This window comes from Crocodylus siamensis, chromosome 6 (genome assembly GCF_052110815.1).
Source record: "Crocodylus siamensis isolate JL-2025a chromosome 6, ASM5211081v1, whole genome shotgun sequence".
NCBI classification, from domain to species: domain Eukaryota; kingdom Metazoa; phylum Chordata; order Crocodylia; family Crocodylidae; genus Crocodylus; species Crocodylus siamensis.
Genome location: NC_143400.1, coordinates 84,502,547 through 84,519,237, shown reverse-complemented (window position 1 = coordinate 84,519,237; position 16,691 = coordinate 84,502,547). Strand labels below are relative to the sequence as shown.

General features: G+C 45.1%; 1 protein-coding gene across 3 annotated transcripts in view; it reads left to right on the top strand.

Annotated features, from left to right (window-relative positions):
• Positions 1-16,691, top strand: part of PLD1 (phospholipase D1) — a 119,111-nt gene that overhangs the window by 83,846 nt on the left and 18,574 nt on the right. For all 3 annotated transcript variants that reach the window (XM_090050913.1, XM_090050915.1, XM_090050912.1), the window contains 2 exons: positions 10,470-10,580; positions 12,270-12,358. In XM_090050913.1, coding sequence (XP_089907039.1) covers positions 10,470-10,580; positions 12,270-12,358 — 200 coding nt within the window. The remainder of the gene's footprint in view (positions 1-10,469; positions 10,581-12,269; positions 12,359-16,691) is intronic.

Sequence of the window (16,691 nt, the reverse complement as noted above, 5' to 3'; positions counted from 1 at the left end):
CACCTCTCAGCTTTGGCTTTTTGCTAACATAGCCAGGCAATAACACTTGGATTTCAGAAAAGCCAAACAATGTTTGAATGAACCCAAACCACCCTTAAATTTCCCATTTCTAATTTTCAGTTATTATCCAAAGCAGGCACAGAAAGGGCGTGACAACATCGTGCCCACCTCTCTAGTGAAAATGTTATGCCTCTCCAATGGCCTAAGGTCTTCCTTCCCCCTTTGAAGTCTGCACCACAGCTTGTGTTGTTTGCAGTTCTGCAAGAGCCCCCAGCAAACATGTGTTTATTGTTGTTTGGATGAAAGGAGCTGAAAGGATGACAGGCTTTGCGAAAAACATTGAACTGGTGGTGGGAGGCTGCAGAGCTGAGTCAAAAGCAAGGAGAGGTGACATAAACAGTCCTTGTTTGTATAGTTAACATTGTGCCTAACTAGCTTGCAGGCATTTTCTCTGAAATGAAAAGATTTGGGCTTTAAATTTATACATTTTAACTGTATTGACAAGAGGGCAACTTGACAGAGGCAGTAGGTAACACATTATTGGTCAATATTAATTTTTAAAAGTTCATAGTACATGCGTATCCTTCACTTGAGCTTTTACTGTGCTGCTGAGAAGTTCATGGACTAAGTCGGGCTGCAGTTCATACTCTGCCTGTCTTGGGGTGCACCATGGTTTGCTGTTAATAGGATAGTACCTGTGACACCCTGCTGAGAAGCTCTAGTTCTGCCCAGTAGAGGACCGTGGCGTGCACACACGCACATGCACACCAACAAGAAACTCAATTTGCTACAAAATATAAAGGTTACTGTGATGATAATTTGACTGGTCAAGTATGTGGGGCACTAGCCCCAACCTTGGTTAATCTGGACTGGGGGCAGGCAATTATTTTGGCTGCAGGGCCACTTAATGAGTTTTGGCAAGCTGTCAAGGGCTGCAAGGGTAGCCCCACCCCTTGACAGGTGCCCTGCCCTCTGGTCACCATCTTGGGACCAGAAGTACTGTTCCCTAACCCCTGACCTTTGCTACCAGAAGTACCAGGGGGGGAGGTTGCCATCTGAACAAGAAAAAATACCAAATCATATACTAAAAGTTAAACATCTATTATAACATATTTTAGTTTTATTACAGAAAATATTTTTGTTGTGATTTGTGTCTGTATAGTATATATAGAGGTGACTACACAACAGGTGAAAAATAAAGTCTTACTCTTGTATTGAGTCTGTGTGGTGTGTGGTTGCGGGTGGGGGTGTGTGTTCTTTGTGGAGGGGTGTAAGGTATATTGTAGGATGTGTGTCTGTGGAGGCAGGGTGTGGATGTGTGGGTTTGTGGGGTGTGAGGGAGAAGAAGACTGTAGAAGTCTGGTCCTGTGAGTGGGGCACTAGCCTCAGCCTTGATTAATCTAAAGCAGTGGTCACTGTGGATCCCAGAGCTTCTAGAAGTCGATCCTGGGCCAGAGGAGCTGAGCGTGCGTGTGCATGTACTCATGCCCCCATGCCCCCCAGCCCAGCAGGTCAGTTGGTGGGGGAGGGAAGAGTGGAGGCCCAGGGGACACGTGCAGTGCAACTTAGGGTGCACAGCCCAGCCCAGCCCACAGCAGCAGCTGCCTCTGCTGCACACATATTGGGGTGGGTGCCCCCCCAAACGTGGGACACCGCCAGTGGCTGCAGGTAGGGAGTGAGGGCAGGCTCTGCAGAGCTGGGATGGGATGGGGTGGGGACGGAGCTGTGAGTGGCTCATCCAGGGGGTGTGGGGAGGGGTGAATGCAGCCTGGGAGGGCAAGGGGGGCACATGCCCCTGGATCTGCACATGGGGTAGGGGTGGGGCAGCACTGGGCTTTTCCCAGCTGGGCTGCACTCAGGCTAGGCAGCTTCAGCAGCAGTGCTGGGAGTGGGGATACAGGGTGGGGCCATAGCCCCCACAACCCTCACTCCCAGTGGCACTGCCAAACACAGCATGGGCCAGGCCCGGTGCAGCCTTCTCCTTCCCCCTGAGGACATGGGGCCCGGGGGCTGGTGGATGCAGGGGAGGGTGGGCTGCAGCTGCAGGCTGGAAGGCGGCACTGGGCTGGTCCCACTAGGCATGGCCCACACTGCACTTGGCACAGACTGCTGCGGTACTAGGACACCGCAGCACACCTCCCCACCATGGTCCCACTTCCAGCCCTGCCACCACAGCCGCCCAGCCTGAGCACAGTACAGCCAGGAAGAGCCCCGCCCTGCAGGCAGATCCGGGGGCACATGCCCCGCCGTGCCCTCCTGAGCTGTGTGCCCCCCCCCGGCGCTCCCCCGGAGAAGCCACTCATGGCTATGTCCCCCACCTCACCCTGGCTGTGCAGGGCTTGCCCCTCCCTCACTGCCGTTGTGGGGGGGCGATTGAGGCCCCAGCGGTGAGGGAGGGAGTGGGGCTAGGGCTGGGACCTCGATCTGCCCCACCCCCCCATGGCCCTTCCCTTCCTCTCCCCACAGACGTACCTGCTGGGGGTGGGGGTGGGGGGGCGGGAAGCGGGGTAGATCTTCAGTTCCTCTTAAATTCCAAAAGTGATCTCTGATCTAAAAAGGTTGGAGACCACTGATCTAGGGTCTAGATTCTAGACTCAAGACCCTTCATGACTTCCAGCGTTATGTCAGGCAAGTCACTGAGCTAGAATTTTATAGATACTGTGGGCACTTAAAAATTTACATGGAAGCCCACCTTTGAAAATCTGGCTAGTAATCCTTAATTTCTCATCTGCAAAATGGGTTCTTTCCTTCACTATGGAAAGGAAAGACATATAAATACCTCAGTTGGTTGGATGCGTGATATACCCTGAAATTTCTTTCCCAAAACTGTCCACGAATTGTTGTGTGAGCCTGCCGGACCCACACTGACTGATTGCGGTGGGAAGCAGAGCTTTCCAGCTTGGTTTAGTTAATAGCTTCTGCCTCTGATTACAAGGAGGAACGGTGGGAAAAGAATCCTTGTAACAACAATGCTGTGACCTGTCAAGCTTTTAGACTGCTGATGTGGTGAGAGAATAAAAAGGAGCTGGAAGTGAAAGGGGCATAAGGACTTGGGCTAGTTGTGAAGATTTGAATTGAAAGCGATCAGTCCTCTTCTGATCTTTATCGTCTGACAGTTCTCTTGTCAGATGATTTTTCCAGCCAGGCATCACTTTATCTTGGAGTGGTAAAATAGTTCTTCAGCTTGAGAGGGGCTTATGAGCTATCGGGTAGAAAATAAAAAAAGAATTGATTTATTTCCTGTACCCATCAGAGCTGACACTACTGCTGCTAATGGAGAATTTTTGAGCTGCTGAGATCAGTCTCTCAATCCCACCACTGAGCAGCTTACTTGGGATGTAGAAATTGTTTTTAAGGGCATGGGCTAAGTCCTTAAATATCTGTGGTCCAGATGCTATGAAACCACGGTCTGGAGGGGGGGTGTGGGAGCTGCGTATTGAAAAAAATAGTTTTAAGAGTCTTATTTCCCAGGTAGGGTTGAATTTTGGGGCCCACTGCCACAAGTCTCTCTGTTTCTATCCTGTGATCTGAGGCAAATTTCTGGCCAGCTGGCTTTACTGGGGTGGTGGGGAGGGAGGAAGAGGTAGCTGGTGGGGAAAATTGCATCCCCCAGGTTGGAGCCAGCTACACCAACAGACTGCACAGGCAGCTGAGTTCTTGAGTTTCACCGCTGCAGGGCATGGCGCGTGCAGCCAGCAGGAGGAAGTAGAGAAGGGAGCAAGGAGCTGTGATGCCCACTGGGGACCGGTCCTCTGGAGAAGAATTATAGCAGCAGAGGCAGTCTGGGCAGCAAGAATATTTCCCCACTCCCACAAATGTAGCAAGAGGTAGCTGCTCTTCCAAATGTCATTATAAGATACTCCCAAGAGTCTGGGCAGGATAGGGTTTGATCTAAAAATGGAAGCTTTTATCCCCACATATAATTTATAAAAAAGTTCCTTAGCATAAATGAAGGTATGTCCTAAGTTTCCTGAAAAACTAACGCTAAGATCCAGAGTGTGAGTTTATAGCCAACATTACTGTAGTTAAAATGGGTTGTAGCATTAGAAAGGTCACTTCCCCTTGCTGGAAAACATCAGAGGCCCAGAAGTCCATTTGTTCTAGGTCCAGCTTCAGCACAGGAAATAAATCTTTCACAGTTGTATTCTGCATAGTTACAATTTTCCTATTAATGTTAGTTATGGTTATATTCATACTAGTATATTATAAAACTAGTTCCTTTTGTTGTTGCCCTTTGTTATTTTTTTTATATACCAGCTAGTTGGTAGCAATAAATTAAGTTTACTTCATTTGAGATTCATTCCCTTTGACTTTGCCTTTGATGCTGGTGTAATATTTTTGCCGTGTTTTCTTTCATTACTTTAGGGCCTTTCAGGAGGGTGTGCATTTCAGTGAGAGGCCCTCTTCAATCCTTGTTCTGTTCCCAAAAGCTAATAAACAAAACATTCAGCTGTAATTTCTCAATTATTGCTTGACTGCTCAGTATCTTTAGTCTCATACTGTGAGAATTGCTGTCTGCTGTAACTGCCATTTCTAGGAAAGGACGATTATGGCATAGAGCTAGAGCCATGTCTGTCTCGTGAGTTGCTGTTATATGCATCTATTGAGAGTTTCCTTAGTTCTTTTATTCTTTCCTTAAAATTACATTCTCCTCTGGCATTTTTTCATTCATCAGATCTCACACTATCCTGGTAACTAGTTTCAATATAATTCAGATTCCCATTTTTTTCCTTCCTCTCTCTGACATTTGCCTTCAATCCTTCAATTGACAGAGTGACCCAGAACTGTTCATTTATCACATCTTTGATCAGCAAATCACCCTGCCTGTAGTAGGGCTGAATGACCTCTCTCTCTTCCTAATGTATTTGAAAGCTGACCTGTTTGCTGAAACCTCTTATACAATCTTCCTTTCTACTTCACAGTTTTGCTTGCCTTCTTTCAGCTCCATGCTGTATTCTTTCTGTTGCTGCTAGAAATGGCACCTGTCTTTCTGCATACTTGTTGCATCCTTGGTTTTTCTTTCTTTTTCTTTCTTTGTTTTCCTTTTGAAATGTCCTGCTCACTTCTGATTGGTTTGTTGTGATTTGCTAAGTCACAGCACAGCAGTCATGCAGTATGTGTTGGAGGAAATGTCAGCAGAATCAGGGGCATATGTAACTTGTTTAGAAGTTGCTTCAGTTCTGTTTCTAAACACGTAGTAGTCACTGACAGACATATGGCTTCCTGCTGTAACTCATGGCTTTTCACAGGAAGTGCCATGAGTTACACCATTTCCCCTGACCCAGCTGTTGGGCCCAAGGGTTTGAGGAATCAAGCTCCAGTTTGGAGCAGCTGTGTGTTTGCAGCCACTCTCCTCCCAGCTCTGGTGCCGTCTTCTGATTGGGAGCAGGGGAAGGGAGCAGTGGAAGTTCAGAGGCTTGCCCAGCCTGCATTAGAGGGTGGGCAGGGTGGATTGGAGCCCCTCCCGCCCACCCACCCTACCCTCCAGCACAGGTTGGGCAAACCCCAGACCCGACTCCCTCCCCTCCCTTTTCCCCCTCCCATTCGAAGAAAGCACCAGGAACTGCTCACAGCACATGCTTACAGACATTGGAGGTGCTCTGATTTGGATCGCCTTCATCTGAATCCTCATGTAATGAGAATTCAGATTGTTGTGCAATAGGGCATTTTTAAAGCGCTCTGCAGCCATGCTCTTCTGTCAGTGCATGGCTCTAGAGCACTTCAGGGGCCCAATCATGTGAAAAACCATCATTTCTGTCAGTGCCTGAGATGTCTAAGGAATTGCTTAGCTCTTCTCTGTTGGCAGAAAGTCAGTTTAGTATGCATCAGGAATATATATCACAACATGCCAGTTAGTATTTCATAGACTAACCTTGTAACCCTTGAATTCCTGCACGCTTGTATATTCAGACTTTATTAATGCATGTGAGTGTGAGGACGCGGAGAGCATATTCTTGGTTCATCTTGTTTTAATTAAACCAGTTATGGGTGATTTGTACATCATTATTTATGGATGAGTAGAAAATGGAGCCTGTGACTAGAATGGAAGATAAATCACAGAATAAGATTCATCCAACTTGGCAAAATATTTCCTCTGCAAGCTGATCCCATTCTAGGTGAGTGTGCAATTTCACACCTGCCACAGCACAAAGTCATTAGCAAGTGGTGTCAGCCAACTGGCCAGAGAGAGCTGTGAGAGGTCCAGGCACCGCAGACTGAAAATCCTATCGCTGTAAACTGTTTCCCAGACTCAGCAACTGGCTCCTGCAACTGTCAAGAGCTCTTGGAAAGGAGTTGTAGCTCTTTGCTTCAGTGTTACAGCCTGCAGAGAAGTTCTTGCAGAATAAAATGCGCAAGGCAGCCAGCTGTAGGTAAGGAGTAGGGCTGTGCGAGGCTTCGGACCATGCTTCAGATCCGGAGAAGCTTTGGACACTTTGACATGTGAAGCAGCGTGTCCGGATCAAAGCACTGACTTTGTTAGTCTTTCCGAAGTGGCTCACAGCTCCCAAAGCAGTTTGGAAAAGCTTCAGAGCCTCTTCGGAGATCCGGCCATAGGGTATAATGGGGAATCAATAAAATATCTATAAATTTGTTGTTTTTTGCCTGATTTGGATGAAATTTGCAGGGGTTGTAACCTCTTCTGAGAGCACGTAGTCTGCCATGTTTCATGAAGATCGGTGCAGGGGTTCAGGAGCAACTGCACCCCAAATTCTTGAAAGCAAATCTCATGTCATGTCTATGTGTTACACCACGGGGTGGTGAAAACTGCAGGAATGGTAGCCCCTGGTGATGCCACAAAGCCTGCCAAGTTTCAACAAGATTGGTGCAGGGGTTTGGGGGGAACTGCACCTCAAGCTGGGGACAGGCAAAACTTGTGACATAGATGACCCTGTGTGTGTTAAGGTGCAGCGGGCTGAAAACTGCAGGGGTGGTGGTTCCTGCTGAGGCCACAAAGCCTGCCAGGTTTTAAGGAGGGAAGTGCAGGAATTTGGGGGAAACTGTACCTCAAGCTGTGGACAAGCAAAACTTGTGACATGGGTGACACTGTTTGTGTTAAGGTGCAGCAGGGTGAAAGCTGCAGGGATGGTAGTCCCTGTGTCGGCCATGAAGCCTGCCAGCTATCAAGGAGATCGGTGCAGGGGGGTTCTGGGGCCCTGCATCCCTAGGTGCTGACAGGCAGAACTCGTGACATGGATGCTTGTGCAACTGACTGTCTCTGTCTTGGGGTGGGGGGCAGGGAACTACTGCAGGGCTGGCTGCTAAGCTACTGGGTTACCAGTTACCAGTCAGTCATGATTCACTCAGGGACCAGCTAATACATAGTTGCTAGCTAATGTAGCCAGTTAATTAGCATCAATTAACACATGCAAAGCCAGAGACTAAGGAGAGGAAATAATCAATACAGACAATCAACTGCCCCAAGACACAGATAGCAGTTGCACAAGCACCCATGTCATGAGTTTTGCCTGTCAGCAGCTAGAGGTGCAGGGCACCAGCACCCAGAAGCCCTGCACCGATCTCAACAGCTGGCAGGCTTTGTGGCCGCAGCAAGGGCCACCACCCCTGCACCTTAACACACACAGGGTCATCTGTGTTACAAGTTTTGCCTGTCAGCAGCTTGAGGTGCAGTTCCCCCCAAACCCTGCAACTTTCAGCTTGAAACTTGTCAGACTTTGTGGCCTCACCAGGGGCTACCACCCCTGCAGTTTTCACCCCCTGTGGTGTAACACATACATGTGACATGAGTCTTGCTTTCAAGAATTTGGGGTGCAGGTCCCCCCAAACCCCTGCACTGATCTTCTTGAAGCTTTGCAGGCTTCATGCTCTCACCAGAGGCCAGCACCCCTGCACGTTTCATCCAGATCAGACAAAAAACAACAAAGGTATAGATGTTTCATTGATTTCCCCATTATACCCTATGGCCAGATCTCCGAGGCAGCTCCGAAGTTTTGGAGCTGCTTCTGCCGGATCAAAGCAAAAACTCAGTCCGGAGCTATGTATTGGATCCCTGGCATCCAGAGCAGCCAGATCTGAAGCCAGATTGAATAGCTGTCTACTCGCACAGACCTAGTAAGGAGTCACAAAACTGTATGCTGGCCAAGCTGAGTGTTTAAGAAAAATTAAACTCTTAGTGTCTGTTTACAGTAAGTGATTTTGTCTTCCTAAATGTTGAGGGGGTGATGATATCTTTACCCTGAGGGAATTGTGAAGAATTATTTGGGAGCTCAGTCCTGCATGGTGCCACTGAATGCTATAAGAAAATTACTCTTGACTGCTTCCCCTGAATTTCAGACAAGGGTCATGGTGCTCAGCTTTCTGTAAGGGGTTGTCTGAGATTTAGTTTACCTGCACTTTAAACCTGTGAAGCACCATGCAAATGTTAAGCGCTTGTTTTGTAAACGGTAGTCCTGGAGGTGAACAGCCTGCAGACGAGGTAGCGGGAGGTGGGCTTCCAAGAATAAGTTGAGCTCTGCCATTAGAATCACTTAGTTCATGTCCACATACCCCATTGGTCAGTGAGGGGTGCATGTCCACTGTGGCATTTCATCCATGAAGGATGCAAGTCTGGTTGCATCTCTTGGCTACAAGGGCTGGCTCCACAACTCCAGCTGTTGTGACTCAGTCTCTCAACTCTGGAGCGCTCCAGGTCAGTCCCCAGTAATGGCCAAAACAGCAGTTTTCATATAAGTGGAAATTTCCCCAGGATTTGACCTGTTCTGCATCTTGTATGCTTGGGATGACCTTCATTTGTTCAAAAGAAGTATGTGACCCACTGGCTATATGCCATGCTTTTTCCCCTGTTGGGCCTGACCTTTGAAAGATTTGGGTTGGGTATAGCCCTCAGCTGCAGAGCTGCTGATCCTTAGCTGGCATAAATTACCATTGTTTTACTGAAGCGAACCGAACGATGGTAATTTCACAGTTGAACTACAATAATTTAACAGTAATTAAGAACTTGCCCTTTACTCTTCATCTTTAACTGTAGAAACAAGTGCATTATTAGCTCTGGAGGTCCCTTGTCAGTGAGGAAGATGACGACCACGTAGATTGAAAGACTGCTCCAAACAAGAGTGTAATGTGGGTGAGGAGATGATGAAGTTGGATTGGAAGGACTTTGGTAGAGAATAGAGGGTGGGAGGACATGGGGAGAGAGGTGAGGTCAGCGGTCTGGGAATAGAACAGCAAGGTGAGGACCAGACCCTTGACTTGAACGTGGAGAAATCTGAAAAGTCCATTGGAGAATTCTTCGAAGGGCGCCGCATGAGGGGAATGGGTGCTGTACACAGTGATGCACATACTTAGTAGAGTCTTAGGACTTAAATAACTCACCCGTGTATGAATGGACCTGTAAGTGTTGCAATAAATGGCTGAATGGAGATGCTTATTTTCAGGCTATTGTTTGGATGCTTTTTGCTTGGTAGCGCTTAAAGCGTGGGATTAATCATGAGTAATTATTCCCCCTGAGGTCACACGCAGACACCATTTAATTAAAATAATACATTGCCATCCAGCAAAATGTTGTAGCTTTGCTTGTTTTTTGACACAAAGTATAGGAATAGGCATGAGATGACACTGGGGGAAGGTCAGTGAGTAGGAGCTGATGGTTACAGAGGCAAGCAAGTATCTGAGCCCGGGCAAGAATTTCAGCAGTGAAAAAAATTCAGCCTGGGAGAGAATGTGAGCAAAGACTCCTTCCTGCGCTAGTTTGGTGATCTTTGTCTTGAAGCTTTGGCGCTACATTGTGGCACTCTGTGGTACTCTTGGGATTTGCGGTCCAAAATCATTTTCTTGTGAATTTGAGCTGTGAATTCTTTGGGAATTTATTTTTTAAATAAAAAATGTCAGAACAGTGGCATTTTTAGAAAGAAATTTTCATTTAAAAAGTGGGAGCATATGCCTAGGACAAAGGCTGTTATTCCTGGTTTAACACGTTGTGTCCTCAGTCTCTATGTAAGGTGCCATGGTATCTAAGACAAAACTTAATTCATTTCAACTGGGACCTCATCATTAAAATGGAAAGTGTGCAAGCCTACAGGTCAGAAATAAAGGTCTAATCTTGCACTGCTGAAACCAGTGAGTTTTTCCCCTTCAACTTCAATTAGTATAAGATCAAACTTAAAATATTTTAAACCAGTTTCAAACTAAGACTTATACTTTTGCAGAAACAGACTGACACAGCATGGTATGACTCCAGTTATCATCCAGCTGTAATTCCATTGATTTCAATGAAGCTATTCTCACATACAATGGGATTAATTTAGTAATGGATCAAAATGTTTTAATTTTTTAACAGTCTTAAACTGCAGTTCCCAATATTTAGCATGTAAGCAACAAATATCATGTATTACATAAGACAGAGAAATCTTGACAAATAAACTAAGCAGTCAGGAGCATTTTCTGTAAAATTGGTAAAGAGTGTTTTTGTGCTTTTGGGACAGAACTGAAATTGCTAATTTTTCACTTTCCAGGTGCTCCGTTCTGCTGCTGATTGGTCAGCTGGCATTAAGTATCATGAAGAATCCATCCACGCTGCCTATATTAACGTGATAGAAAACAGCAAACATTACATATATATAGAAGTAAGTACTCTTGAGGCAAGTCAAGAGCAGGCTACATTTTTGTCTTGCTAAGAGTAGCCTTTGCCCTTCAGTGGGATGATGTTGGTTAGTTGAGAAACATGTGGCATATATGAAGCCTTATCCGGAATCCAGTAAGGCCTTGGGATTGTTTCCATTAACGGCAATGGCCTTTGGATCAGTCCTGTAAATAATATACCAGTACTGAATTCTGAATGTAGAAGGAAATACAAGGCCCATCTGTTACTACCCCTCTTTCCAGAATCTCTAGTGCAGTGGCTCTTAAACTGTTTAAGTTCATGGCACCTCTCCATAATTTTTCTGAATTTAGTGGCATCCCATTTTTCCTTGGAGGTTTGGGTGGGGGCCAGACTGGGAAGTGGCTGCAGCAGAATGGGGTGGAAATAACCTACTGCAGGCAAGAAAACCCCCTCCTGCCAAAGCTGCTTCCCAAGCCCGTCACTCGCCCCCTGGAAACAGAGGTGCGCAGGGCAGGGCCCAAAGCGTGCTGCGGCACCGCAGTTAAGAACCACTTCTTTAGTGGGTTCCCTCTTCCATGCGGTGCTCCTTCAGCTTCTCTGTGTCCCTCTTTGTGTCCCCTGCTTCATCTCCAACCCTAGGCATGGTCTCCCATCAATGTGTGATGCACTTCATGGAATCTGAGAACCTGCATAATTTCCCTGCGTATAAATGGACCTGTAAATTTTGAAGTAAATGGCTAACTGAGACACTTACTGTACATCCTTTTCAGGCTATTATTTGAATCCTTTTTTTCACTAGTTTTTAGGGAGGGGGATTAATCAAGAATAATTTCCTTATCACATTCGCAGACGCCTCTTAATTAAAATAATACATTGCCACCCTGGAAGATGTTCTACAGGCCATAACATTCGTTGCTTCTTTGCACAAAATATAGTATAACAAGTCTCCTGTACCTGTAAGATTGAAGATTTATTTTCTTTAGGGACCATAGGTGAAATCCTAGTCTAGTTGAAGTCTGTGTCAAAAGTCTAGTTGACTTCAGTGGGAAAGGATTTCACTGCATGTGTCAGAGTCCCACAAGAACCCAGAGAGTTCCCCAAAGACAGTTACCTGTGCAGAAAGCAATCATTCACTTGGGTATGGCATTGTACCTTGCTAAAGCCACAAAATGTAATTATTTTATTATTTCTTGTGGTGTTTATTTTGATGCAGTAGTCTGTTTTGATGCTATGTTTAGTGGGGGGAGGGAGGTTTCTTATCCGAATAAAAATCAAGCATGCAGGTAGGAAGATTTTTGTACAAGTTAAGTACTCGTGCTATATTGTGTCAATTTTCTTCTGCTGTTCCACAAAAAAAGTTCCCTTTGTATTGTAGCAAAATGGTTTCCAAGTCATTTATTTAACTATCTGTGACCCTACTCATGGCCCCCACTGTTATAATATCTGAATGCCTCTTCATAATTGAATGCTTCAGTCCCTGCATCATCTCTGGGAGGTTAGGAATATGTTATTTTCCCCACTTCAAGGTAGGAAACTTAAGAGGAATAGAAAGACAAAGCAACTTCTTCTCTAAGGTCACACAACGTCAGTAGTAGAGTGGGGAGGTGAATACAGAGGCCATGAGTCCTAGATCCAAGTTCTGAACCCCGCTTCCTTTCTTATCTTTGGCAAAAAGGCAGTGATGATTCTTTTTTGCTCACTTTTCCCGTAGAACCAATTTTTTATTAGCTGTGCTGATGACAGAGTTGTATCGAACAGGATTGGAGATGCAATTGCTCAGAGGATTCTTAAAGCCCACAGGTAATTTTGTTATTAAAGGTACCATCACGATGTTGTTACAAGGATGATGAAAGAAAATATGATAAAAGGAATCCAGAGTGCGTCTAGGTCAAATTCTGTTCTGTTACACCAGTGTAAATCTGAAATAATTCCTTTGAAGTCGGTGGTATTGTTCTGCATTTTGCCGGTGTAGCTGACAGGAGAATTTGGCTTTGTAACTATAACATTCACTGGAAAACAGTCCTTTGATACTGTATTAACTCTTCTTCATGATTCTAACCAACCTTGAATTTCACACTCAGTTTAGTTTAAGCACTTAAAATTATATCATTTCTTATCATTGATACATTGTTTATTAAAGAGTAAATTTCTTGTACAGGAGATTGCCTTTCAATATGGAAAACAAAAGCTGTTGTATAGTAGGGAATTTTTCCAAGTTTCAGGTTTAGAGCATTACTTCACTTCCAAACCTTTCCTTAAAGAGCTGGGGGATATTTTATAATCCCTACATCATTTCAGAGGCACTCTAGTATTTTAAGTAGTTTGATAATTACTGCACAGATGGATGGCATCCAGATAATTTTTAGTTACTGCTATCGTTTGAGAACAAGTGACTTGGTGACAGTACTGATAACTGGAGCATTTCGCACCAGATGAAGCACTTTGTCTTTTGTGTGACCCTAAATACCATCACTTAGGTTTGCTTTTTCTGGTATCTTTAAAATGCATTTATCTGTACTTTATTCTTGCGAGACTGAGTTTGTGGCCAACATTCCTCACTTTCCTCCCCACTTTCACCGATCACTTGTGCTTTTTGCTGTGCACATGGATGAGTTTGATTTACTTGGCAGTGGTTTTTTCTGTATATTCCTATTGTCTATAGCAGTGGTTTTCAACCTTTTTTCAATTGTCCCCTAAAAAATGTTGAATGGAGGCACGGACCCCTTTGAATTTTAAGTGTGGGTATTCACATATTTTTGATTTATCATAATCTTCTTTTGCAGACCCCTTAAACTAGTCTGCAGACCTCCAGGGGTCCATGGAGCACAGGTTGAAAACCACTGGCCTATAGGACCGCATGAGCTGATTGTCAGGACCTAGGAACCCTGCTGGAGTCATTTAGATTTCACTCTTTTGAGCACTTCAGTGTTGAAGTATTGGCAGGTATGGAACAGACACTCTTGAGAGAAAGGGTCTGATTTTTCCTCACGGAGATGTAAATCAGGTGTCGATAAGTGGACAGCAAACCAGTGTGAAAGCAGAATTTGGTTCAGCGTGTTCAGAGACACAGAGAGAAGGAGAAGCAGTGGGAGACCTGGTTTGTTTCAACATGAGCACCATTTTTCTATGTAAAGGCAGCAAGCAGAACAAGATGGGGATAGGGACAACACTTAACCACACCTAGCTGTGGAGAAAACCTGCGGGGCAACTGTCTCATGCCAGAATAAACCAGGTGTAACGCAGTGAAGTGAAAGGAGTTGCACTGGGTTAAAATCAGTGTGATAACAATCAGGCCCTTTATATGCTATTTGTCGGGGGCAGAAATATTTTGCTCATCATATCAAGGCAACTTTAGCAGAAGCCTCACCAATGGCTCTCGGCGTTTAAGAGATGGTGCTTTGGTGTGTCATTCTTTGCACCTTAATCTGCATGTCTTCCTGGGGCACTTGGGCTTCATGTCACTTTGCGGTCCCAGAGTAGTGTATTGATTTCATTCTAAGACAAGGATTTTCCCTGCATTTAACATGGGGGGAAGAGGGGAAAAAACCTTGTCTTAAAATTGAGTGGGGTGGGGGTGGCATGGGGCAGGCAGCTGTCATGGGTTGGGCTCCAGCCACTACCCAGGTTCATGGCCATAGTCATAGCTGAAGCCTGCCTGCCCCCCCCCACACACACACACACTCCCATTGCCTCTGCACCTCACCCTCTCCCCCCTAAAGTTTCTTCCCTCCATCTCCTGCCCCCATGCAGCCTCTACTCCCCTACCTGCCCCTCTCCCTTTCCCCCTTTCCCCTTGCTCCGCACCAAGAGGCTCTGTGCATGCTGCAGCCTGGGGCATTGAGTGTGGACCCAGCCCAGCCCCATAGCAACCGCATGCAGCTTGCACAGCTGTTCCAGGGGCTGGGTTGGGCTGGGGGGAGCAGAGAGGTTCTCGGGGAAATAAGAGGGGTGGGAGAGAGGCTGAGGGAGAGGGGAAAGGGGGGAGCAGAGGCAGGGAACAGGAGGGGGTAGTGGTGGCAGGCGGTAGGCACAAGCAGGGAACCAGCAGCATGTCCTCCCCACCTGCACACCCTGCTGCCTGCCCTCCTGCCACAGTGTGGAGTAGGGGTGAGTTAAAGGCAACCCTCTTATAATTAGAGTCTAGATATGGAAAATTTTAACAAATGTATACATTTTCTATGTATAGAATCTAATTATTAGTGGATTGTCTTAAATTCAGGATCATCTTAGATTCAAGTAAATACAGTATCAACAAAGTCTCGTTAGACTACAGAGATACTCCATTGTGGATTTCCTACTTGGATCTAGCCTATCTGCATTTGTGTGGCCCTGATTGTAACAGCCTGCCATAGCACATTCTGCTGGATTGTTGCATGCTTGTAACTTAAACAGCTACAAAAAAGGCAGGCATGACTTAACCACAAATTCTCCAATGACCCATTTTCCAGTACTGAATCTCTTTGTTACTTCAGTCTTATGCTGGTATAACTTCATTGATTTCAACAGCCTCACCCTGTCCAAAACTGGTGGGTCAAATGAGGCCCCGAATACCCATGTGGCCTTGGCTGGTCCTTTATAGCAGGGTCAGGCCCTGGGGCCCTCTGCCACCTCCGCCTGGCCCTACACGCTATCCAGCCCATGTGGCACCCCACAGGACCTGAAATTTGGCAGCAGGGAAGCAGTGCAACTGTTCCCCCACCACCAAATTTTCAGACCTCTGGAGGCCCCGACAGGCCAGATGACATGGTGTCAGAGGCCAGATCTGGCTGAGGACACCAGAGTAGAGGGTCACGCCCAGGCTGAGACCCACATTGCATTGCCATAAAGTGGCTGGCATTGGCTAAGTTGAAGAATATAGTTATTATCAGACATATGGAATTGACACATTCTGAATTTCATAGGAAAAGCAGACTGACATGTTGACATTAATGGAGTTTTCTGAATCAAGCCTACATGCCTCTTTATTCTGTAACGAAACATGCTTTCTACAAATATAAGTAATATAATCTAATATAATCCTCTGTGCCATGGGCTTACTTTTAATAGGTTTTAAAATAAACAAGTCATATTTTGTATGAAAACTAGTATCTTAATATTTTTCCCTTCAAAATGCAATATAGGTTCACAAATATCAAGAATTACTGGGGGGGGGGTTATTTCAAAATCTTGCCGTTATAACTGTTTGATGTGTGAAGATATTTTAACCACTTCTAAAATTATTTTGAAAGTAACATGAAGTTAACATTTTGACTGTGATAGAAACCATTAAATACCTGCTCTCTTAATCTAGGGTGAACACAGTTTCCTCAATATCTTCAATATATCTTTTTCACTTTCCTGTATTTACTATAGGACACCTTGTATAATGTAAACACTGAGGTTATTGAATGGTTTGTGCTTATTTAAGCCATGATTCAGCAAAGCACTTAAAGCACATAATGAACTTTAAGTACCTAAATAACTCCATTAACAATCCAGATCAACTGGAAGTTATGCAAGGGCCAACTCAAGCTCTTCTGTTAACAGAGGAAACTGTTGTGATGATACATGTACTTCAAAGCAAGTGTGAACCCCTTCTCTGGTATGTGTGCCTCTCCTCTAAAGGTGTAGAGCTCTTAAGTTTTCCCAGGAAGGAAGGAAGGCTGTTAGCAACATTTGTAAACTGGTCCCCTGGATACTGTTTTTGGTTTTGAAATGGTTTTTCCCACATCAAACTGTTTGCTACCTGGTGATAAGTCCCTTACGTACAGCTCCCTTCACAGAGATAACATATTTGAAAATAACTAAAAAAAATTAAGGTAATAATAACAAAATAATTTCGGGAAAGGCAGAGAACATTTGAATTGTGATCAATTCAACTGCATTTTTTTGGCAACCTACTGTTGTTTTGGATTACAGAGACACCTCTAGAAATAAATCACAGCAGAAATTGGCTGGCCTTGAAAATAGGCATCTTTGTGTCAGCAAAAAAAGGGCAAACATTTGTTTAAAATAAACAGTTGATTTAGCAAGTCATTAGTACTATAGGGTCAGATCATAGTTAAGGGTACTTTGAAATGAAGCTGTCTTTGTAAGTTATGATGTATGAGGCCAACTATTTGCCTTTCTAAATATTCAGGGAAGACCTGTATCT